We start from the raw sequence: 24,647 nt of genomic DNA on the forward strand, positions 1-24,647 counted from the left end.
ATTGAAGACACAAAGAGTTAATGATTATACATTTGTGGTTGTGGATAGAGATTCTAAAATGTCATATTTCATTCCTTGTAAAAAGATATTGGATGTAATATTTATAGTTGACTTATTCTCTAAGGAGATTGTAAGATTGCATAAATTACCAAGTAGTATAGTTTCTAACATGGATAGAAAAATTTGTAGGGTATTTCTAGAGGACACTTTGGAGGAAGCTAAATTTCACAATAGTGAGTGACACTTTTTGCCTAAATTGACACTGAATTGTGAATTTTCAAAAAAAAACTCACTTTTGAATGCAAATTGTCATTTAACTATTTGAAGATTTAGAGTCTTTTAGAATTTTTTGTGCAAATTCTATACATATATATATATACATATATATATATACATATATATATGTATATATATATATATATACATATATATATGTATATATATATATATGTATATGTATATATGTATATGTATATGTATATATATATATGTATATATATATATATATGTATATATATATATGTATATACATATATATGTATATATATATATATGTATATACACATATATATATACATATATATATATACATATATATATATACATATATATATATACATATATATATATGTATATGTATATATACATTTATATGTATATATATATACATTTATCTATGTATATATATATATATATATATATATGTATGTATGTATGTATATATATATATGTATGTATGTATATATGTATATATATGTATATATATATACATACATACATACATATATATGTATGTATGTATGTATGTATGTATGTATATGAATTGATTTGATTCATTTATTTTTTCTCCCACATAAATTAGTATGTTGTTAAAAACTTAATTTTTAAAAGTTACTCTGGTTTTGACAAGCATAACTTTTTTTCTGTAATAGATATCAATGTGATTCTTTTGAATTTAGTTTTGTAACACCCATACCAATATCATGAAAAAAGTGGTTTGATTTTTTTATCCTTGGTATTTCATATTTTATTGATGTTTAAAGTTGACCTACCTCTAATTTTGGTATACCTTATTTTTTACGCATGTAACTTATGTTTTGTTTGTCCAATTTCAAATTTTCATTTTTTGATAAAGAGGAATCATGTATGGAGCATTTGGTTATTTTTCAAAAAAAATATTCTCTTGTTTATTGTTTTTCCATGAGCATCCCATACAAAGGTTTTTTTTGGGCAATAAGCCTATGTTTGATTCACATGAAAAAATATGTACATAATGAAATCAAAATATATCAAATCTATAATCATTAGAAAGCTTGTTCTGAGTACTTGTTCCATGCAAATGCACATGTCTCAAATTTTCCATTTGTGCCCTCTAATTGAGTCCCCAAGCCAAGATTTCTTCAAAAATTATTTAGCCTTTGCAAAATATACTTAGGACTTTCTATACAAAGTAGTTTTGATCGAAACTGTATTAGGTAGTTTTGATTGAAACTATATTAGGTAGTTTTTATCAAAATTATTTCAAAATTTCCACATGATTTCTAGCAAGTACTTTCGATCGAAACTACCTTAAAAAGGTATGTTTGATAGAAATTAAAGGATTTTCTATCGAAACTCCGTGAGAAAAAAAATTGTAATTTTATTTTTTGGAGGAATTCCTTCCTCCAAAGACGTGTAACCCACTATTGTGGGTTTGCCCATCATGATCCACAAACTAATGAACAAAGGTTGTAACTTGAAGTTTAGGGAATTTATTGAGGAGCTTGGTTGTAGATAAGTCTGGTAATTGGGATTTGATTTTAGCACAAGAAGAGTTTGCATATAATAGTTTGCAAAATAGAAGCACAAGAAAGATACTATTTGAAGTAGTTACTAGCGTGAGTCCTAATCAAGTTTTGGAGCTAAGGGATCTTAAGAAAGAGGACAAGATAAATGTTGAAGTAGAGGAATTTGTGAATTTTATGAAGCTATTCGGGGAGAGGGGATAATAGTTGCGGGGGCTAACTTTGTCAACATGAAGTTGTTGCATGGAATATTGTAAGACCTTAAGTTTTTTTAGGAATGTAAAATGCACGCTTGACAACCTACAACTTGAGTTTGAAGATGTGACTCATCACACAACTTGTTAAAATAGCACACTTGTGAAGAATGTCCAAAAAAATGACTTTTTAAAGATTTGGCCAAAACTTATTCTAAAAATATCTAGGGGAGAAAGAGTGGTAGTTGTGCGGAGTTCAATAGTCAATCACCCACTTGTGAATATATTAACTAGTCTTACCACATATTGTTACTATATATTGTAATTAAATAATCTGCATGCAAATAAAAAATAATCAAAATATTGATAGAAATAGATCAATGCCTCAACACATAAGAACTTATCAATGTTATAGTAAAAACACAAATATATTTATTAACCAATAAAATAAATAACTTTTTGTCTCAAAGAAAATATCATAGCTATCTATTATATGTGTGTCACTTAAAGGATAATATGTTCACTTAATAAAATAAGATGCTCACATAACAAATATTTGTGTCTTAGTGCACAACTACTATTCTTATGTGTACAACTATTGGGGTAACAATGTATATGCATTAGAGTATTTCATATTAACAATTTGTCTTGTCACGAATATAAAAGATATTTAGTCCTAAATACATTGTATTTTCCCATGAAACATGTAATATTGTCAAGAAGTCTTAGTGTTTAACTACTAGTCCCTTTGTGTTTGATTTAAGTTATATTTTATATAATAATGTGTTATTTTTATAAAAACTAAATATTTTTTGTTGAATTATTTGTCCTTTAGTGTTGGATATCCAAAAGTTAGATATAACAAATAGTTATGATTACTAATAACTAATTATTGGTTTAGGGGCTTTTGGCCTAGCCTACCTCAACTCCATGGTTGGATTTCTCATCAATGAAAGCCTCTTCTCTTTGGTACAAAGCACATTTTCCCTATGGCTAGGATCTTTTTATTGCAAAATTTGACATTGTTGATGATAGAAATAAGATTGTGTGCCATCATTGTTTAGTTGGGAGGAAAATTTTATGCAAATGATTAAGCCACAATACTCAAATTTCAATCCATCTTTTGAAAAGTTGAATCAACTTCCTATCTAGGTTTGTCTTCCCTATTTCCCCCTTCATCTTTTGGTAAATTCTCTTTTTGAGGCTGTGAGTGAAGCTCTGGGGGACTTTTTCATGATTTATAATTATTTTTTCTAAAAAACTTCACTCCACCTTTGTGTGTATCTTGGTTGATTTGGATGTTTCTATTGTGCTACTTCCGAAAATTATTATCAGGAATTCAAAGGGAAGTTTGGTTCAAACTTTGGACTACAAAGGGATTCCCTTCATGTGTAGATGTTTTAAAACAGATCTTTTGGATGCTCAATGTGAACTTGAGAAAAAGAAATTGTTTGCTTCATGGTGGTATGGTGCTTCTATCTAGCATTATACAATTTTTTTTGAAAATCTAATTCTCAGAGAAGCTTTTCACCAATGGTTGCTTTAGATTCTCAAGATCTTCCCACTTCTTGGCATGTTCCAGTGTCTAATGAGGGGGTGTCGGTGACAAACTTCCAATTTCTTACATGGTCTCCCTAGATGTTCATAAGATTTGTCTCATATTGATGTTATTTGTTATAGGGTAGTTGCTAGGGTTCATATTGACATTGTTCATGTTGTGAGGTTTTCACACATCGCCCCAAATCTTGGGGAACCCCCTTTTTTTTAATCACCTCGGCAATTTTTTGAATTGCCCAAAAAAAATTGAGTTTTGAAAACTTCACACCTTGGCACCTTCAAGACAAATATGGGGAGGCTTAGCTTATTTTCACCCGGTTTCAACTTGATTTTCCAAAGCTATCAATTTCATCCCTAGGTCGAATAATTTTCTAAGTTAATTTCAACTTGGCAGGATAAAGTTGTGAATTTTGTACTTAGACGTTTTCTTTTGAAAATTTGGTTTTAACTCTATAAATTTGGATAATTTTCAAAAGAGAATTTTTTTAGACTTAAGTTTTTGGAAAATCTCAAATTTTACTTTGGTCAAAATTTTTAATTTTGTTGAAATGAGGAAAATTGCAAAAAATCGATTTTTGGTTCTAGATGCAATTTTTTTTTTTTTTTTAATTTAGCTTGGCAAAATCGATTTGGTAGAAAATTGCAAAAAATTGGCTTTAATTGGATTAATTTCCTTGAAAACTTTTTATTTTTTAATGAATTTAGTAAGTTAATATTGAAAAAAATGGCTTTTGGTTAGCCAAAATCCAGATTTAATGATGTATTAATTACTAAACCCTCATTAAATGGAAATATTTAACCCCCTCAAGGCCATTTAATTTTGTTTTGCAATTTGGAGCTAATTGGCAAATTTAAAAGTGCAATTTCCTTTTGACAAAATTAATTTTGTTGAGCAAAGCATTTAATTGAGGCCCTTAATTTGGAGTTAATTTTGTTTTTTGTTTTCTCCTAGACCAGGTTGGCCAGCTTTATGGAGAAAGAAGATTGGCTATAAAGGGAGTCTCCTCCCCATTTCATTTTCACAAATCACTTTTCTCCTGTCCATGTTGGGCGAATTTCTTAAGGAGCAGATTTTTCCAAACTTAGGTAATTTTTTCGAAAGCAATTTTTTGCATGCTTGGGCGATTTTTGCTTGCATTCCTCCATTTTCAAGCCTTGGCAATTTTTCTTGTGGGTAGATTCTTGCATATTTTGGTGGTTTTCTCCTCCATTTGTGGGCTGCAATTTGTGCCCTAGGTAACATTTTGAGCAGATTTCAGACTTCATGCTTGGGGGAATTTGAGACAAAGGCAAAATTTTCCATTCTTGGCATTTTATTGAGGCAGATCTGATTCTGATATTTGGGCAATTCATGGTGAAGGTCTGATTTTTTCCTATTTAGGACTACATTTTTATACTACATTTTGGCAATTTTGTTGGGAGAAGAGATACATATGAAAGTTTGATTTTTGCGTAGAAGGCAAGTGTTGGATAGTTTTAGAAGTGTAAATTTCTAATTTGCAAAGGGATTTGAACTTCTTGAAAGTCATATCCTAGGTTCCAAAAAGTCGCTATAAGTTTATTGGTTAAGGTGAATTTTCATCATCTAGAGTTTCAAGGAGTGCTTAAGCTAACATCCATCTTTCGTTCTAGTCTAAGGATTGCTCCGCTTGGTTCTTCTTGCCTTTTGGTCCACCACTCTACCATCCCGTAATAGGGCGACGAGCATGGAGGATGATAGTGCAAGTAAGAATCCCAAGCGAGCAAACACTAAGAAAGAGAAAGAGGATATGATGCCCAAAACTTCCTTCTTCTTGAAAATGAAGAGAATAACTCACACCAATATCTATATAGTGGACATGATACGGATGAGGGACAGACTGAAGGAAGGACAATCCCCCTTGGCAAAAAGGATTTACAAGAGTGGAATTGTACATGCAACGGCCTTTCCTCCCACATTGCCCTGTCCAGAATTGATTATGGAATGTGCATCCAGATTTGACCTAAATAGTAATTTCATCATTTTTTATGAAGGGAAGAGAGTGTTGGCCAGGATTGGTGAACAAGCAATTGAAGAAACATTTAACATTCCCTAGTACAAAGGCATGACAATTGTAATGATGGATCAAGCAACTAAGTCATTTCAAGATAACCAAGAGGCCTATTACATGCATCTAAAGCAGAATTGGATATGCGAGGGAAGGAAAGGAGTTAACAGATCATTGAGGCTCATAATGGCAGATTTCAAACCAGAATATGGTGATCTCGTTGTTCTGCTCAGTCGAATCATGGGCCTAGCTCAAGGAACGAGATTTGAAAATTGGATGTACTTCATTGATGAGATTGAGAAAGGGAAAAGAAGGTTTGATTGAACCAAGATCATAAGCGAGAACTTAGAATTGCAACTCAGAACCGTGCAAAATCAAAAGCAATTCTACATGGGCTCCTATCTGTTCTACCTAATTGCTAGATTGTACAAGAGTCTGGGACTTAAGGCCTTAGAAGAAGTTGGTAGCGGACCGAGGCAATATTTGGTACATGAATGCTATCCGTAGCTCCATTTGCACAATAACAAAGATTACAAGATATTTTGCGATGCCTTCGCTATGAAGACAATAAGGGTATTACAAGGGACACCTACTAAGAGACTTTCATCGGAAGCAGAAGTAAGAATTAAGAAGTTTGGGAGTTGGTTCATCCAATTTCCACAGTTTACATACATTAGAGTGGCAAGAAGTACAGTTTGTCCCAAGAGGCTTCCAAGGTACCCACCCGACAAGGTAGTTTTGTTATAATTGGCTAGACAACTTGAGCACTATGATAGAATAATGAGAAACGAGGAGAAAATAGGCATTTCATTCTCAATCATAATTGGCAATGATAGTTGCCCAAATCGGGCCTCCTTTGAAGCCGCAGAAAAGGAATTGGAATGGTATCATCTAGGATGGTACAGAGCAAGGCAAGGTTTTGACCCTAATGGTCTTATCAAGGCATCTCATGGAAACAAATTCAAGCATGTTCCCACCACAGAAGACTTTTGGGCCAACGCCAAAGATGGCTTTCATGTGAGAAAGCTAGCTTTCTCAAGGTTGTCGGTGAACATGATGAGGGCTATTAAATGGAGAGGCCTTGATATTCTGGATCAACTGGAGGATGATGGAAATGTGTTGAGAAAAGATTATGATACAGTAGAAGGAACATAATTGAATCCGGTGGATTGGGATGACCATCAGGATCCTTCCTTGGAAGCAGTCACAAGGGTAGTGGATTTACATACCGAGTCATGGTATAATGAAGGACTAAGGAAGCTACAAAGACAAAGGATTCCCCTTACCTATGAGATGATGAAACCAAAAGAGAGACAAGCAGAATTAGTCGAGCACAGGAATGAAGGAAATAGTCGGCAACAGGAAATGATTAGAAATGGCAAGAAAAAAGTTTTAGAGGTAGAGAAGGGCAAAGAACATCCAGAGCCTCCAGCCAAGAGATAGCATGCAGCGCCAACAAGAGAGAGTATAATTGAGGCTAGAGGCCAAGAGGTCAATTCGAATGATAAAGGGGTCGCGGTGGAGGTGAGCTCTGATTCAGAATCAAGTGGCTATAGTGAAAGCACCGAATACTCCCCTTTCTCAGAGAACCAGCAAGGAAATGATATGGAAGAAACTAGTAGAGAAGAAGATGGACCAATCGACATAGAGGCAATAAGTCAGGAACCCGAGGCCATTGGTGATGCTTTGTTAGTTGAACCAAATCCAGATTTGGGGAGATGCACTACACCACTATGGTTAAGACAAATGCTTATGCCAAGAGGCGAGGTGATAACGGCCCATACAACTAAGGACATCCAAGGGTTAATAGAAAAGGGTGATAGTGAGAACCAAAAACAAATGGCAAGAATGGTGGCAAGGGTAATCAGGAGCGACAATGATGATCACCGAAAGGTTCAAATTGCTATTCCAATAGTCAATAAGGCAGCAAATGAGGTTGCAGCCTAGGAATATGAGATAGTAGAACATAACTTGGGAAGGAATACAGATGATATGGAGTGTGAGGAGGTCTAGGAAGGTATAGCATCAATCAGAGAAAGGTTAAGGAAGGCAAATGAAAGGATAGTAAAGTTGGAGGTAGAGAAAAAATATTGGAGAGATAGCCAGCCCATCCAACACCTACACCAGGCAGCCCTTCCTCAAGACAGCAGGAGCAATTTAGGGGAAATATCAGCTCAGCTACACGAAGTCAGGGATTGGAACCATGATACAATCCAAGATGGATGAAATTTCTTGCCTTCCTTCATCTCGACATTCTAGTCATTAGTGGTTGTTAGAGACAAGTTCAGATTATGCGAAGAAGAGTGGAAAGGTTTCTTTCTCATCAGAGATTTGGCTATTCCTAGGCTACAAGCATTCATTGGGCTACCAGCGGCATATTTGCAAAGGGCCAGATTGGTTGATGAGAGAGGATTGAGTATGGTTGAATCTTGGTTTGTTGCATTAACTACCAGATTTAGAACAGTTGAGGAAATACATAATGAGATTACACAACACAGTCCAGGCGTTAACACTTCTATTTCAGCCATGATGAGCGACGTTGGAGTGGCACTTGATTTTGAGGATATCAGAGAAGAGGATGTCAATGAAACAGATTTTGGATCGAGGTTGGATGAGTTGGGAAAGGTTGCTATTAAGAAAAAACATTTGGGCACCCTTTCCTCTCTCAGCGCTTTTATTGGATTTGCAAAGGAATATGAGAAGGATCACGAAAAGATACTATAAGCAGCGAACAACGTGGCGAAGTCAGCGGAACTCAAGGCAAAGCACACACCTTGTCCTCCTATGGAAGAAGTTAATGAAAGGCTAGCTAGGTTCATTGCCTTAGCTAAAAAATGAAAGAAAAGGGAAGATTTATATTAGAAGACCATTTGATGTAAGCCCAAGTGGCAAATTTCCCCTTTCTTCTAGAATAGGACAAGTGTCTATTTCTGATTGGCCACCATTTTGGTGCCTTCTCATTGGTTGCCACTTTTTGCAATTTCATTGGTCCATTGATGAGGTGGCATCTTCTCATTGGCCGATGGGGTGGCAACCCTAATTAGGGTTTTGAGGATCCAATTTGGATCGTTGATCTTGTTTTGATCTCCACCGTCCGTTGTATTTCTAGCCCCCATTTGCTCTCATTTGTAAAGGGGTTGAAGAAATTGTTGTGAAGATAATACCAAAATTGCTCTCTTCTTCATTGTTGCAATTTGCATGTTGATTAAGAATATTGGGTATTATTGCATGTTTTCTACTTCCACTTAGTTAGATTTCTTTTCAAGTTGTTGAAGCAAAATTTCATTTCAAGTTGTTTAAGTGAGGTTAAAGTAGATGGATAGTTGTATGGTAGCATTGGTAAATGTTTGATAGGGATCAATACTAGACCACTAGCATCCTAGCGGCTAGTTGGGAAGCTTTGTGTGGTAAGCTAGTTTATCATTCCTTTGAATCATTGCACCTGTGGAAGTGAGGCTGTTGGTCAACTCTCATTAGGTTCGATCCCCATCCATTTGCTAACCTTCCATTCATAGGAGTAGGAGTAGAATAGTGAGTAGCTGGGTAGTCGAAGTTTAGAGACGGGGGAGTTAGAAGTTAGAGCAGGTCAAGCATTAGAATACATCCATTCACCTTCCACCACTATCGCTTTCCCATCAACATCACCATTGGCAGACACATCCTCCATCATCGCCACCATCAACATTATCTGCCACCCGTATATTTCACAAACCCATCACCATCACCATCATTCCACCAAAGTCCAAGTCATCCTTGAATGAATAGCGTAAGGCCGCCTACGTGATTACCAGCAAATCACATCGATAAAACTGAGCGAGTATCCACAAGAGTAAGGAACATTGGAGTTATTCTCATATCCCATGAGCAATAACTTTTCAAGAGAGGAATTGTATGTTTGATACTCCGTATTAGCTATCCAATTACTAATATGTTATGTAAGTGATACAAAACTCGCATCAACAGTTTGTTTAGCTACAACTGGCCATGTCACTCATGTGGTTGTTGAGTCTACTTTTGTTATTTTTATGGGTGTTGTTGGTCTTCCCTCTCAAGGTGTTAGGATATGGACACTAGATTTGTTGGCTTGGCAAGATGCGGTTACTAAGGTGGTAGAGGGTTGGATTACAATGAAGGGGGAAAAAAGTCAAAACATCTATTCTTTCCCACTAGGGACAACTAAGTCATAATGGTTTTTGTCTATGGGTGGTGAGACTCAAGTGCTTTATGGTCCTCCTTTAGTTCTTGTTGCATGTTACCTTTTTCATGCAGTGTTTGTTCCAAGTTGTGGGAGTCTATTGGTCAAACCCTCATCTTGGTCTAGATATGTTCCTTGTTGAGGGCTTTCATGTTATATCTTATGTGACCATGTTGTAAATGGTTTTTAGTGCCTTCAAAACATATTTGATCATTAACAAAAACATGCATGCATTAGCTAAAATAAAATAATATTATTTGTTCATGATTGATATAATGGATATTATCCATCCTATTGTAATAAATTAAAGAGGCCAACTACTGATTAATTTTATAGCTTGTTACTAAAAATAAAATTAATAAATATTCTTTAGAAAAAACCTTGATTACCCTATATACAATCAATGTCATGTAAATTATAAAATGTTATGGTATTAGGATGAATATCTATTTACTTGTATGCCAACTCCTAGACCATATTAGATAATTATAAAGAATTAGAGTTTGTCCTTTAAAACGCCCTAAATTTAAATATAAACATAATGCACTCAAGTTGGTGGGAAGGAAGTGGTTGGAAGGGAACAACATAAATTCTATTTTTTTAAATCGCAATAAAGGAATGTAGCGTTAAGTTCAATTCAAGTTTAAAGTTTAAAGTAATATATTAAATAAGAAAAAATAATTTGTATTTTCTGCTGTTGAGATGTATGAAGTTAGAATACATATGATCCATGGCTGTCAAGCCAACAATATATATATATATATATATATATATATATATATATATATATATATATATATATATATATATATATATATATATATATATATATATATCAAAGTTCTTAAAATTTGCTTTCATAATTATTTACTATTCAGACTTTTCACTCTAGTTATTTTTTGAAAGTATATTTTCAAACATATTTAAAATACATATATTATACCATTTTTAAAATAAGATTAAAATTAAATTATTTATTTTCATGAGTAAGAACCTGATCTAAAAAACATTGTCAGTAAAATCTTTTATAAATTGTGTTTTGATTCTATAATACATATTTATACAATTCATTTGAGGAAGTAGGAGGTATTCTCCTACAGCAAGCTAGATTTGATATTACTGTTAGAATTCAACTGGGTAATAGTTTGAATCAAACTAATTGACCCATGTTTCATGAGTAACCTTAATAGCAATATCGTGTATATATATATATATATATATATATATATATATATATATATATATATATATATATTTTTTTTTTTTTATTTTTTTTTTTTTTTTTAATTTTTTTTTTTTTTCTTTTTTTCTTTTTTTCTTTTTTTCTCTCAAAGTTCTTAAAATTTGCTTTCATAATTATTTACTATTCAGACTTTTCACTCTAGTTATTTTTTAAAAGTATATTTTCAAACATATTTAAAATACATATATTATACCATTTTTAAAATAAGATTAAAATTAAATTATTTATTTTCATGAGTAAGAACCTGACCTAAAACACATTGTCAGTAAAATCTTTTATAAATTGTGTTTTGATTCTATAATACATATTTATACAATTCATTTCAGGAAGTAGGAGGTATTTTCCCACAGCAAGCTAGATTTGATATTACTGTTAGAATTCAACTGGGTAATATTTTGAATCAAACTCATTGACCCATGTTTCATGAGTAATCCTAATGACAATATCATAACATTCATACAATTAAGATAGTTGGAGCTTCTATTTCCAGACTCTGTAAAGCATATAGCAATATTCTTCATCCCTAAAATGTTTCGTGCTGAATTCAATCTTTAATTTGTATGATCTTCACTCGATCATGCAGCTTAGTAGAAACCTTTCCCTTTATAATTTTTGGATGTTCAATTCACCATCCTCTATTTTGGCCTCTATTTTGTCACTGTCAATATTATCTAGAAGCTTTAACCTTCGCATGTATCCCTCCTCCCAACACTCTGCACCATGCCCTTCTCCGTTGCTCCTGACGTTTTCATTCTGCTTCTTCAGAATGCTCCCATCCTCCACGATCATCTAAATTTATTTGTAAGTTAAACCTGCAAACCAATGATTTCAACTAGTCATCAGATTTTCATTAATATAAATATTATTTATCCATCCATGATTTGGATCACATATATGAATCATCATAAAAATAAAAACACAAATATGATCTCCAATGCTGCTGATGAAAACCGAGTCTTCTATGAAAATCTCTGAAATGCAATTTTTTTTTTTAAATATTTTAATTACAAATATGACGGTTTTTAAGCCAGACTTTTTCATCAATATTTTGTGACTCATCATAAAGCCTTACACAAAAATATTTATAAACACATTTGAAAGAGAATATATTTCAATTAGAAGTATGAGATTTTTTTATAAATTCATATTCTATGATACATTATAAAAATATAAGAACAAATTATTTGAATTAGATATTGGGATCATACTCTATGATTTATCATAAAGATATAATATTATATTTTGAAAATAATGTTTTAAACAAAAATCTTTAAAAACAAGATTGAAAATATATATATTTCAATTAGAAACATGAAATTTGCTTAATGTAGATATTTTTCTGATAAATCTTTAAGATCGTACTCAATTATTGTAAAAATATAAGAAAAGTTAAACTCTGAAATTCCGAGCAAAATACAATCCCCAAAAATCCTTAAACGTGTTTGGGAAAATATGTAAGCTACATAAACAAGAATGTGAAAACTACAAATTATACAGATATCAAAGAATAACAAAAACTATCAAAAGGAAAATAAAACCACCATGCAGATCTGGGTGACATACCTGGGAGTTGCGCTCGGAGAATGTGATTATTGTCAGTTTTGGTCCAGTCGATAAGAGAAGTGTCGGCAATGGTTTCTAATTCATTGAGATTTTAGAGTGGAAAAAGCTGTGGCGGATCCCAGCAAGTCCAAAACAAGCAGGAATCAAAGAGGCAACATCCGAATACTGAATTCAACCTTGGTAAAATGATTGATTGAAAGAGCTCCTCTATCTGCATCCAATTCATTGTTGTAGTCATCTGCAAAGGCTTGGGACATGGCCATTCTGCACTTGTTAAGCAAAGAGTAAACTTCCACAGTGAAATTATAAACACACTAGGATAATCTAACATATGCAAAATGAGATTCTTTTAAAAAATCAAATGTACAGAATGGAGATATAGAAGTCCTGTATGGCTAGGACGATTTCATGCAACTTGTAAGCCATTATTGGCATAATATCTCATATAACAGCACTGAAATTAGTGATAGAATGCAAATCACATGCCCTTGATGGAGTTTTTTACATGATTGGGCTTTCTCCCAAGGAATCTTGATGTTTTGTATTTTGCGCTCTATTTTATTAATGCACTTTCTTTTTTATCATTTCAAATGTTAACACCACTTCCAGTTATTCAATTGATTAGAGAAAAATATTGATAAACCACAAGCAAAGCTAGTTGTAGATATTCAGCGTTGCTGTATCAGTAGCGTTATTAACTTGGTGATTTATGAATTTAGTGCAGAAAGCAGTAAAAGCAATTATAATGCGCTGTTTTTTTACGGATTTAACAGAATATAGAAGAACATATATAATCCTTCCTGATATGTAGAAATGAATTTGTGCATGATTGGAGACCACATAAAATACAAGCTTTAAAAATGAAATAGAGACAACTGTCAAACGAGGAAAATGAAAAGCCAGAGTTGGTTGAATAATGGACTATACAAAAATAATTGATATAATTGTTGAAAGAGATGGGGTTTACCCCTAAGTTGTAGGGAAGGGGAGGGATATAATGTCTCGAGTGTTACAGAGAGTAGCATTCAGAAGTAAGAGTTGTAGTATATGATATCAACAATCACGTGTTTGGAACTTTGGTGTGAGAAATAAGAAACCAATTTGCTCCAAACATACGAATGGACAGAAAATATATTCAGTCCAAGAGAAGCAATCAAAATCTGTAGATGGCTATCCTATGGATTTACTTAATCCATAAACATTTTTTTTCAGATAGAAATTCACAAACGTGACTGAGCAAATACCAACTACATGCTGTACTGAAGCCTACAGTGAATAAAATTTCAAGAGATGGAAGCAACAGAACTCACATGTACAAATCTGCTTATTCATAACATAATTCCATAGTTTAAATGTCACTTTGTTCGTCCCTTTAACTTTACTTTCCATTTCTTTCTATTTATATTAGATGAATCTCTAACTTGAATTACATCAGTATTTTGACCCAATGGAACAGAGTTTCCATCCATTAAATCTTGATGCTGAGCATTCTGACCGAGTGCAACAGTGTCCACGCCCACTGAATGTTGGCACTCAGCATTCTTGCCCAATGCAATAGTGTTCTTGTCACTTCGATCTTGAACCTCAACATTCTGATCTAGTGCAGCAGTGTTATCTACTACTGAATCTTGATACTCAGAAATCTGATCTGGCACAACACTATCCCCAACTACTAAATCTTGATGCCCCACATTCTGATCTAATGTAACATTATTCCCATCCATTGAATATTGATGCTCGTCATTCTGATCCAGTGCAACATTATTCCCATCCATTGAATTTTGATGCTCGTCATTCTGATTGGGTGCAACAATAATCCTGCCCATTGAATCTCCATGCCCTGCAGTAATAGCTCTAAGTCTAGATGTTCTACATTTCTTTCCAATCCATGCAATAGAAAATGACTTAGCCATAGAGGAAACACCTTCACAAGTATAAAGGTCAACTATTTTTTTAAGGTTCTGCTGCATTTGAACAGCATGTGCTGAAGCATGGTCAAGAGCAATTGAGTCATCAGGCGAATTATGCCACATATTGAGCAAAACATGATGGTATGTGTGAAAAGCCATTGAAGGCTGTGCCAGCTGACGGTTGCAAAAGACCATATTGACCTTAATAACATGCTTGCAAAGATATCCTTGCATTGACCATAAACAATCACAAAGAGCAAACTCTGATCCAGGATTCCAAATAACATGTGTTTGTGTGGGATCACTTTGGCTAATAACCTTCGCAAACCGGAGATCTTGATCATCCAAGATAACATCAGTGTTGGGAATTTGGAGTGCCCTGTGCCATGAAGTGGGACTTATGTATTGCTCTCTTATGCTTCCAAGCAATCCGCTTTCTTCTGCATATCGATCAAGCCAATAGCAAGAGTGCACTTCCGTAGTTAGCTTGTGTACCAACCAATCAACACGCTGACAAGCACCCATGTCGAATTCATCAAATAACCTGGCCTTCAGTCCAATATGGTAAGCTTCAATTGCTCCACATGTCTCTTGACTTGCAATTGGGAGAATTCTCATGGCCGCAAGCCACATCTCTATGACATTAAAGATGGTGAAAATAGTATTAATTATTTAAAACTAGTTTAATGTGTTGTTAAAAAACTACAAAGTTGGAACTCAGATGTTCTCACCTATTTTGGGCATCCACTTCAATTTAAAGTATTTTAAAAAAACACTTTGGTCTACAAAATCCTGCACAAACTCTGAGATCGCATCTACAGAATCAATCCCTGTCCAAGGGCTATACATGATATTCCCAAGGCGCTTAAACATCTCCCGCCGTACCTCTACATTGCTACATTTCTTTGTGATGTTCTTAAGCCATGCTCGATGGACACGCCACAAACAAAGCAATGTAGGACACTGAAATACATCTCTGTAGAGCATATAACAAGAAAAATTACAAAAATATCAAGTTTGAAAATCGGAAATATCCAAAATACAATTAGATCATCATAAACAAGGTAATCAGCAATATGTACCTAACGGTAGCAATCTCTGTTGCTGCATCATCAACTGTAAAGCCGTTCAGCTTCCACAAGGGACACTTTGCACGAATTCTATCATTGAGGGCACTCATCCATTTTCGGACATCATCACTAGCAGAACTCCGTGTAATGACCCATGCAACAGGGAGAGCATGTTGGTTTGAATCAAAGACAAGAAGAGTGTACAAAGGATACTGCAAATGCAAAAGAAAACATCAAATGAAATATACCTTCTCCAAATCTATTTATCAGAAAAAACAGCACTCACGTTAATTGATACAAACCTTGAGCTTACTAATTCCAAAAGTTGTGTCAGCTACTACAATACTGTTGTTACCAAAACAAATCATCTGCTGCAATTGCCACTCTGTTTGAATCCCCAATATGAAGGGATCTATGTCAGAAGAATCCTGGAAGAAAAACACATAATTCTGATGTCTCTCAATCCACTTCCGTACACTCATTGCATCATCTGGATCCAGTTCATACGAAGACCTTCTAATAACCATCTCTAATTTCTGTACAAACTTGGAAGCCAGGTCACCCCCATTTGCAGAACCACCAAATGTCTCTGAATCTTCAATGTGTTTCTGCAATATACTTTCCTCTGAGATTCCCAAATATATCATTGACATGGCTTGTTGGCGAAGCTCATTTGGAACATAGGGATGTGTCATGGTTCTAGGAGCAAGAGCATTCCTGTCAAGGGGTCCATGGCAAACTGAACCTGTACGATCAACATGTTGTCGCTGGTTATATACAATTACAGCAGAAGATAGTTGGCTAAACAAGCGCTTAACTATGAAGTGACACATGCAGCCTCGCATTGCTTGTGGTCGTACAGCCCGCTTTCTTCCACCTGTTCTAAACTTTCTGCTAGGCAATGCAATTCCACCCTCCTCATAGTTATCAGGTCCAAATGCACACCAATAACTATATACATCAACACCAAGAGAACTGGTTATAAATTTGAAGCATAAAGATTTGTTAACACAAAGAATTTGGCATCGTTTGAATGAAAGGGAAATACAAATATTAGATTTAAATGTCTTACAGTCTAAATTCAGTATATTCATCAGGTTTTCGCTCTTTTGAGCTGCTCAATCTTGATTTTTTTCTTCCATTTTCAATACGAAATCGTGTAGGGCATTCAACATTCTCAGACTCGCCCTTCACAAAATCTTCAACTCTGGAATAAGGTATAAGAGCCACATCTTCAAGTGTATGATTATGCCCCTCCACCTTGGCCCAAGTAAGATGAGATGAAGAAAACTCTTTGCAGGGAGGATCTTGCACTGGAAGCTTGAGAATATCAAACCCATGTTCTATCTGTTCAAGAAAAGTTTTAATGCACATGGTCAAGATTAAATATAGTGTTGACAGTCCTTCCATTCACAAAATATGTCTAAAGAGTAGATAAACAACGAGAACAAAGAAATTGACATGAGATTGTTGAAGCTTAGGTGGGCTTGTAAAATGCCAACGCTACTTGCAAGAAAGTAAACATATCTTAACATTTTATATTCAGAAGCATGAACAAAAGCAAAATGTATTTTTGTAAAGAACTGAAAAGCACTACTTCAATTAACACTAGCATGACCCATCAGTAATTTAAATTAGCAATGCAAGAACATTTAAGTATATACATTATCTCAATCTCTAACTATTATCATCATACAACTGAAAGATCTGAAGAAGGGTTTAGGGTCTATTGTACTCTGAATTCAATATGGAATTCCTTATGTAACCAGGCATGCTGTAGACACATGCTAGGCAGAAGGAGATTATCATCGAGGCACTTTACCTGCTCAGCTTGTTTCGTTTAACACATGAACTCCTTATTAGGCTATTAAAATGTTGACTTGGGTTATGGCATGCTGTAACTGCTTAGAGGTCAATAGTCTTAGCCCTTTTGCCTTAATAAGGTTTGCACAAGGTCCTTTGTTAAAGTAACTAAGATCGTTTCTGCAAATGTATTTTCATTGCCATTGTAATTGATAATTTTCAAATGCAGATTTGGATCTCATATAAATATGAGAGGAGGAGACATGTCTCTTCAAGAGACATGAAGAGACATGTCTCTATAGTTGTTAATCACCATTTAGTATATAAATAACTATATTCATAACTCATCTTTAACATATATATAATATTAATATATGAACCTTATATGTAATATTATATTATATTATTATATAATAATATATAATGCATAATATATATAATACATATTATATTACATATTATTTATATATATATATATAAGATACTTATCTTAACGACAATTTATCATGAATGAGGTAGCTTTAATAAAATCAATCCAACAGAGGCTACAACAAGGTCATGTCCTGTAGCTTATGTAAGTCATAAACACACACACACACACACACACACACACACACATATATATTCTTATAAGTAATATGAGACATAAAACAATGTTCATATAAATCATGAATACAAATACTCAATGTAATGAGTATATCACTTCGATTGATGCTATACTTCAACAATCCCTCTTAGCAAGGGAGAAGTAACAAAAACATTTTATGAGACATCAGAATCAAGGATATCTATACACAACATATTATCTGATTTTAACACTCTGAAATAGTGACTTGTCAAATAACTACAATCACAATGTTATGAACACTATCATAATATATATTATGATCTCTAATTGTCCGAAACAATATCTAGAGTGATAATGAAAATGTTATCTATGATCTCTAATTGTCCAAAGCAATGTCTGTAGATGTCCATAGTAATAACATGAAAATTTGTTACTTGTGATCTCTAATTGCCCGAAGCAATGTCTAGAGATGTCCATGATAATAACATGAAAATTTGTTACTCATGATCTCTAATTGCTCGAAGCAATGTCTAGAGATATCCATGATAACAAATGAGTTCGTTATCTATGATCTCTAATTGCTCGAAGCAATATCTAGAGATGTCCATGATAACAAGCCTATCATTTGCAAGATCGTCACCTTACAAACAATTACCTTCTATTTGTTCGTTATCATGGTGTCCGGCAAAATCTGGCCCAAAGAACCATGATAACAAGTCTACTATTTACAAGATCATCATCTTATAATGGTTACCTTTTGTTTATATATGTCAATGAAAGATCGTCACCTTTCATTACATATCATATGTGAAATAGTAACCACCATGAACCAAATCAGAGGGCGGTACAAAGGGTTTTCACCTCATACTTCTCTCATAGAGGAGAGCATCGATCCTAGGAAGTTAAGTCCTCTAGTTACTTCCTCAAAAATTCTCTTCACCCAAGGATGCCTATCAAACTCACTCTTAATCAATTGTCTGATTTTTTGGTGATAATTCATCACTTCCTCATGATATACATAAGAGTAGGCCCATCACATCATGCAGTTACCCACATGTATTTCTAGACTCCCTATGAGTATCAATCTTCTAAGCTCCTATATTGCCATCGAAGAAGTGTCATACTCCCTCTTAATGTAGACGAATCTCATAACCTTAATCATCAAAGATGTTTTCTTCAAGAGCCTCATTTTATCCATCTTAATCATCAGGAATAACCTTCTTTTCCTCTTAGAATATCCTCAAACATAAAAGAAAAGATCAAAACAACTAACCCTTATATTTTGTATAGAATTTAAAATAAATGAATAAATGAATAAATAAATGTACAAGATACAAGTACTTATCTACCCATGAGGATCATGGAATATCTCCTTTTCTAAGGATGGTTCAAGTGGGAATGAAACATTGCCTATTATTCCCCCCACAATGTAAAGTTACCACTCGTATATCATTGAACACTTCCACATCACACCAAATTTGAATACTTCTTTCTAAGTTCCAACTTGCACTTTCATATCATGTACACAAGGGGTAGGTCCATTAAGATCACATAGTTGAATGCATTATAGTCCTCTTTACTGTTACAATTTATAGATCATTGAAGATTCTATCACAACACGATTTACTCCCTCTGAATCAATATGATCGAGATCACCGAAAATTTACTGAATCTTATCATCTATCTGCTACCTTTTTTTCAAAATTGCCAGAAATAACATTCTCGAAGGAAAAGATCAAGGCACATAGCTTTTATAGTATACATAAGAATCTTAACATTAGTTAGGATTCCTACAACATAACTATTTGATAATCAAATAATGAATAAAGAAGTGTTAAAAAATATTTATTTACACAACCGAATAATATATTAGTCCCCATAATGATAATAGAAATTACATAATATTTTCTCTATCCTCAATGTAATATGATTTTTACAATCCATGCAATTATGTAATTAAGATAAGCACATGTATAATTCAAAATATTTAAAATTATATTAATTCATCATTTATATAAAATTAAAATTAATCATACAACTATACTTGATTTTTTACCTTTTATATATATTATCAAACATTTATTTTCAACTATAGCATCTCATATGGTATAGTAACAAATATATAATATATAATAAAATGCCTTTATACATACCTTACCAATGACGTCACTATACATAATGGAGAGTTTAGTTGAATGGAGTATATAATCGTCACCATCCACGTTGCTTGAACTTTACTTCTGGATTTGTTCATTCATTACATTTCTGCCCATAAATACGTATATTCAAGCACACAGGGAATTACTACATCGAGGTTTGCAATGCTTTGACATTTGTTAAACAACCGTTAATCTTTACAAAATTAACATGTTTTAACACTTCTCCCTGTTGTCAATCGCTCAAAGGCTTATATATGTCAATCCTCTATCGCTGGAATGTTAGTCAGCATTTTATTCATGCACAATACCCTTATCGGACTTCAAAGATTTAATGACCTTTTAATATTACTATCATCGCATACTTCATTCTGTGTAATGTAATGGTTTATAGGCTGCCGTAAATTCTTCATTTTCAGGTTCAGTCTGATTGCTACTTTGTTCATAATATGTGCAGTTGCTAACGTGTGTTGATGACTCTACCATTAATAGACATTTGATATTCACCACCTAGGCTTTAATATATGTCATCAACCCATGATTCAAGGAACGATATTTATTTTTCTGAAGCATACTGCTGTCTTTGACCATTGTCCTCTGATCTGTCGTATATTAAAGTAAATCATCTCTTTTTATGGCTGTAGGTAAAATGATATTTTCTTTTATTCAATAACTATTGTATTGGTGTTCATTCCTTTGATACTTCTATGTCTTCATCAAATATAAATTATCATTGGACTTTAGATTGAGTACAGATATTAAATGCATTCTTTAACACTGCTGCTGTAGTGAATTTAGGAGTTGCTTTTGCCCTTAAAATGTTGGAGATGTTTCCCTTTCCATTAATCCCGAACTGAATATTCTTCTTCATTAGGACCTATATTCAACTGCATATTACTAAGTCTGCTGGACCTTCATCTTAATGTTGTCTTTACAATGGAACTGTCATATGCTTTAAAGACCTCCTATTATTTGATATGCCTTCTGCTAAAGCTGATTATTTTCTTGGTTTTCCGAACTTCAGCTCTAATACAAAGGTGTCGAATTTCTATGTAACCATGATCAATGATTGACCATCATTCCTTTTTCTCATCTCCCATCTGCTATTTCTATATTTCATTGCTGCTCTGAAATCCCACTCTGATCCTGAGATTCGATCTCGTGACGTTGCTCATGTTTGCCCTCAGGTGGCTGAATTTGTTCAACCAAAACCATGGCTACGTCAGCTCTACAAACTGGACAATTTGCCTGCCTGTACAATCAAATGCCAATGCACATCTTTTGCAAAAGCAATGCCAAACTAGTCAAACAGAGGTGCCTCCGCAGATATAATGTAGCTTGTGTTCCAATCTTCATCAAGGACAACATCCATATGAAATGATCAAACCTGTTCGAAATGGCATAGGTTCCCTGGCTCAAAACAAGCATCACTCTCGTGCCTGCAATCTTCTTGCCAGCGTGACATCCCAATTGGTCCCTCTCCCATTTACAATCCAAGCATGGCATGTGGGTGGCCCCCTATTCAATGACAATCAAAGTGTGTTTCCAATAAATCGATAGGACACAATTATTATTGCCAAATCTTCAAGTATTATAATTTGCAGTCCGGCTCTGATTCCATGTTAAAGTAACTAAGATCGTTTCTGCAAATGTACTTTCATTGCCATTGTAATTAATGATTTTTAAATGCAGATTTGGATCTCATATAAATATGGGAGGAGGAGACATGTCTCTTCAGGAGACATGAAGAGACATGTCTCTATAGTTAATCACCATTTAGTATATAAATAACTATATGCATAACTCATCTTTAACATATGTATAATATTAATATATTAACCATATATGTAATATAATATAATATTATTATATTATTATTTAATAATATATAATGCATAATATATATAATACATATTATATAACATATATCATATATATATATATAATATATATAATATATATAAGATACTTATCTTAAGGACAATTTATCATCAATGAGGTAGCTTTAATAAAATCAATCCAATAGAGGCTACAACAAGGTCATGTCCCGTAGCTTATGCAAGTCATAGACAGACATACATACATATACATATACATATACATATACAGATACATATTCTTATCAGTAATATGAGACATAAAATAATGTTCATATAAATCATGAATACAAATACTCAATGTAATGAGTATATCACTTCAACTAATGTTATACTTCAACATCTTTATCTTATTAGATTAAATCGATCTAAGGATTACTAGTTAGCATTCATTACAATCTTACAACACCTGTGAAGGAATAACACTCAGCTATGCTCACTTAGACAACTGTCTATGAATTGATGACTCGCTCAAGTTCGATAGATGAACTTATCAGCACTCCTCCACTAAGTCATGTCACATGGTTATGTTAGCATTCTATAAGCAGGCATTCATTACAAGTTAGCATTCCATACACAGACACTCATTGTGCACTATCTGCTACTGTTGAAGTTGATGAAAGATTAACCCCACAGCTCCCAAGAATCACCTACATTAAAACACCTATTGCAAAAGAGAGAAACAAAAAACTATGGAGGCAGGAACTATTAGATCCATAGATGAGACATTCTTGATGAGCAAAAAAGTAGATTGCTATAATCAACAATGAATTGGTTAATAATTACAAAGAGGGATCATCCTTATAAAAGAGATCGAAAACCTAAAAAGGTCTAGCCTAGGTTGCATCACAATAATTAATAAAAGAATTAATTATTAGATGCCTAAAGTTTAGCTTCAGTAGACTAGAGATAATTAGAAAATATCTAATTACTCTAACACCCCCCCTTAAGATAAACTTAGGGAGTAGCTAAAAACCGAGAAACTACTATTGAAAGTAGAATTAGGTCCTGACAACAAAGCTTGATAAGGTACCCAAGCACAACCAAATCTTTGAAAAGAGGAGAAATAGAGAAAACCACATGGGAAAAACCCTACTCCAAAAAGAGATTGAAATAATGTTGAAAATAAACTAGTGAAGGACTAAAGAAGCCTCCAAACTAGGGAATGTCCCACAAGATAGGAAGAAAAGATGATCATGAAGAACATCACTAAAGCATGTAGAAGTTGCAAAACTCTATCAAAAGTAACTATTGATATGAGGAACCTCCATTGAAATAGAACCTGACAAGGTAGAGAAGACTGTAATCTACATCGAATCAGGAGGCGCACAAAGACAAACAACTGAACTCGAAAAAATAGATAGTCTGAAACACCAAAGCCTGAAGAGCTGATCAATCGAACCAAGGAAGCATAAGAAATAATAGAAGAACCCCCCTAATGCAGACAAGGGTTAGGTGATAAGCAATTGGAAAAGTAGGCCAAAAGAACTGCATGTTAAGGAACGACAATCAAGATGCACAAAATAGTACATGTGTGTACTGAGGTGATCAATCTCAAACATGTCATGAGACTAATGTCACGGAAGGGACACTCATTGGACAAAGGAAGATGGCAAACGAAGGCAAAACATCAACCCCCCATGGCACTTTATCATGAGTAGTGCATGTACAATAAGGCACAAGACATAATGAATCCTAAGAATACAATAATCTGCATGAGTGTCCTCAGATGACACTACTCGAATCACAAGGCAAACCAAGGCAAAACAACTAAAACGAAATAATAGATGCAATAAGGCATTTTATCGCAGTGCATTTACAAGAATGCATACAAATGGTGTCTAAATAGATCAGAAGAGACATAAGACTGATACAAAAGATAGTACAAGTCATGACAAATCATCTGAAGCAACGAAATCGATCCCTGAACCTAAAACAACCAAGTTATCCACCAGAATGCAAAAATGCAGAAGACTGAATAGAATGTGCCTCAACCAAAATCTGGAAAAACCACTAGCATCATTGGAAAGACCTCAAAAAAACCTTTCCAATCATATAAAGAATTCCCAAATCCGAGATCAAATGCTCAAGATATGTCTCCCAGAGTGCAAAAAGGAACTCCGGATTTTAACAGTAGAAAAAGCCATCAAAACGGAAAATCTCCTGTACCACTATAAAGGGCTCGGAACTAGCTCTCCGATGATATTTCGTTTGCAAAAACGAAGTCTGTATGCTCGAGATATGAGCAAAAAAGCGAACGTAGGTCCAAACAAAGGCCGAGGAGGTGATAGGAAGTAGTGATGCAATGTTGATGTGGCGCTGATGTCAACAAATGACAAGCCCAAATTTGACAGTCAAACAGCCGTCGAGGCAAAAAAATGCCTGAAAATTACCCCTGTCGAAAAAATCCAACCACTAGAAGCAAGATAGAGTTGAAAAATCTGTGGCCAGTAAAAGAGCCAGCGTAGGAGAAAAATCTAGTAGCCAATACATAAGTGCCAAATAAAGATTTGTTTGGTGGAAAAAACCAGTGTTTCCAAAGCACATAAAAAGTGCAGCACACAAGCCAAAAACAATGTGCTTTTTTAGCCAGAGCCGGAAAAAGAGTTCTGGTGACCATTAAATCACACTAAGTCTAAACCACCATAAAAGCCAATCATAGAATGATGGAAAAACAAAGCCCGAGCACAGTCAACTCCA

The 24,647-nt window shown here is 34.0% G+C and overlaps 1 protein-coding gene and 1 pseudogene across 2 annotated transcripts in view; both read right to left on the reverse strand.

The window, feature by feature from the left end:
• Positions 1-11,339: 11,339 nt before the first annotated feature.
• On the reverse strand, positions 11,340-12,826 carry LOC149580390 (16.9 kDa class I heat shock protein 1-like; annotated as a pseudogene). Its single transcript, XR_016353540.1, has 2 exons — positions 12,564-12,826; positions 11,340-11,812 (listed from the first exon to the last, which is right to left on the reverse strand). The product of XR_016353540.1 is annotated as a 16.9 kDa class I heat shock protein 1-like (transcript).
• A 1,048-nt stretch (positions 12,827-13,874) lies between these two features.
• The window catches only part of LOC149580391 (SWIM zinc finger family protein), a 60,766-nt gene continuing 49,993 nt past the window's right edge, over positions 13,875-24,647 (reverse strand). The window contains exons 4-8 of the mRNA XM_089790553.1: positions 16,616-16,890; positions 15,846-16,494; positions 15,556-15,755; positions 15,205-15,449; positions 13,875-15,108 (exon numbers count right to left, since the gene is read on the reverse strand). Of these exons, the coding sequence (XP_089646679.1) occupies positions 13,919-15,108; positions 15,205-15,449; positions 15,556-15,755; positions 15,846-16,494; positions 16,616-16,890 (2,559 nt within the window). The 3' untranslated portion in view covers positions 13,875-13,918. The remainder of the gene's footprint in view (positions 15,109-15,204; positions 15,450-15,555; positions 15,756-15,845; positions 16,495-16,615; positions 16,891-24,647) is intronic.

This window comes from Cupressus sempervirens, chromosome 1, assembly GCF_028749045.1.
Source record: "Cupressus sempervirens isolate cs-2001-9-10 chromosome 1, ASM2874904v1, whole genome shotgun sequence".
In the NCBI taxonomy this organism is placed as follows: Eukaryota; Viridiplantae; Streptophyta; class Pinopsida; order Cupressales; family Cupressaceae; genus Cupressus; species Cupressus sempervirens.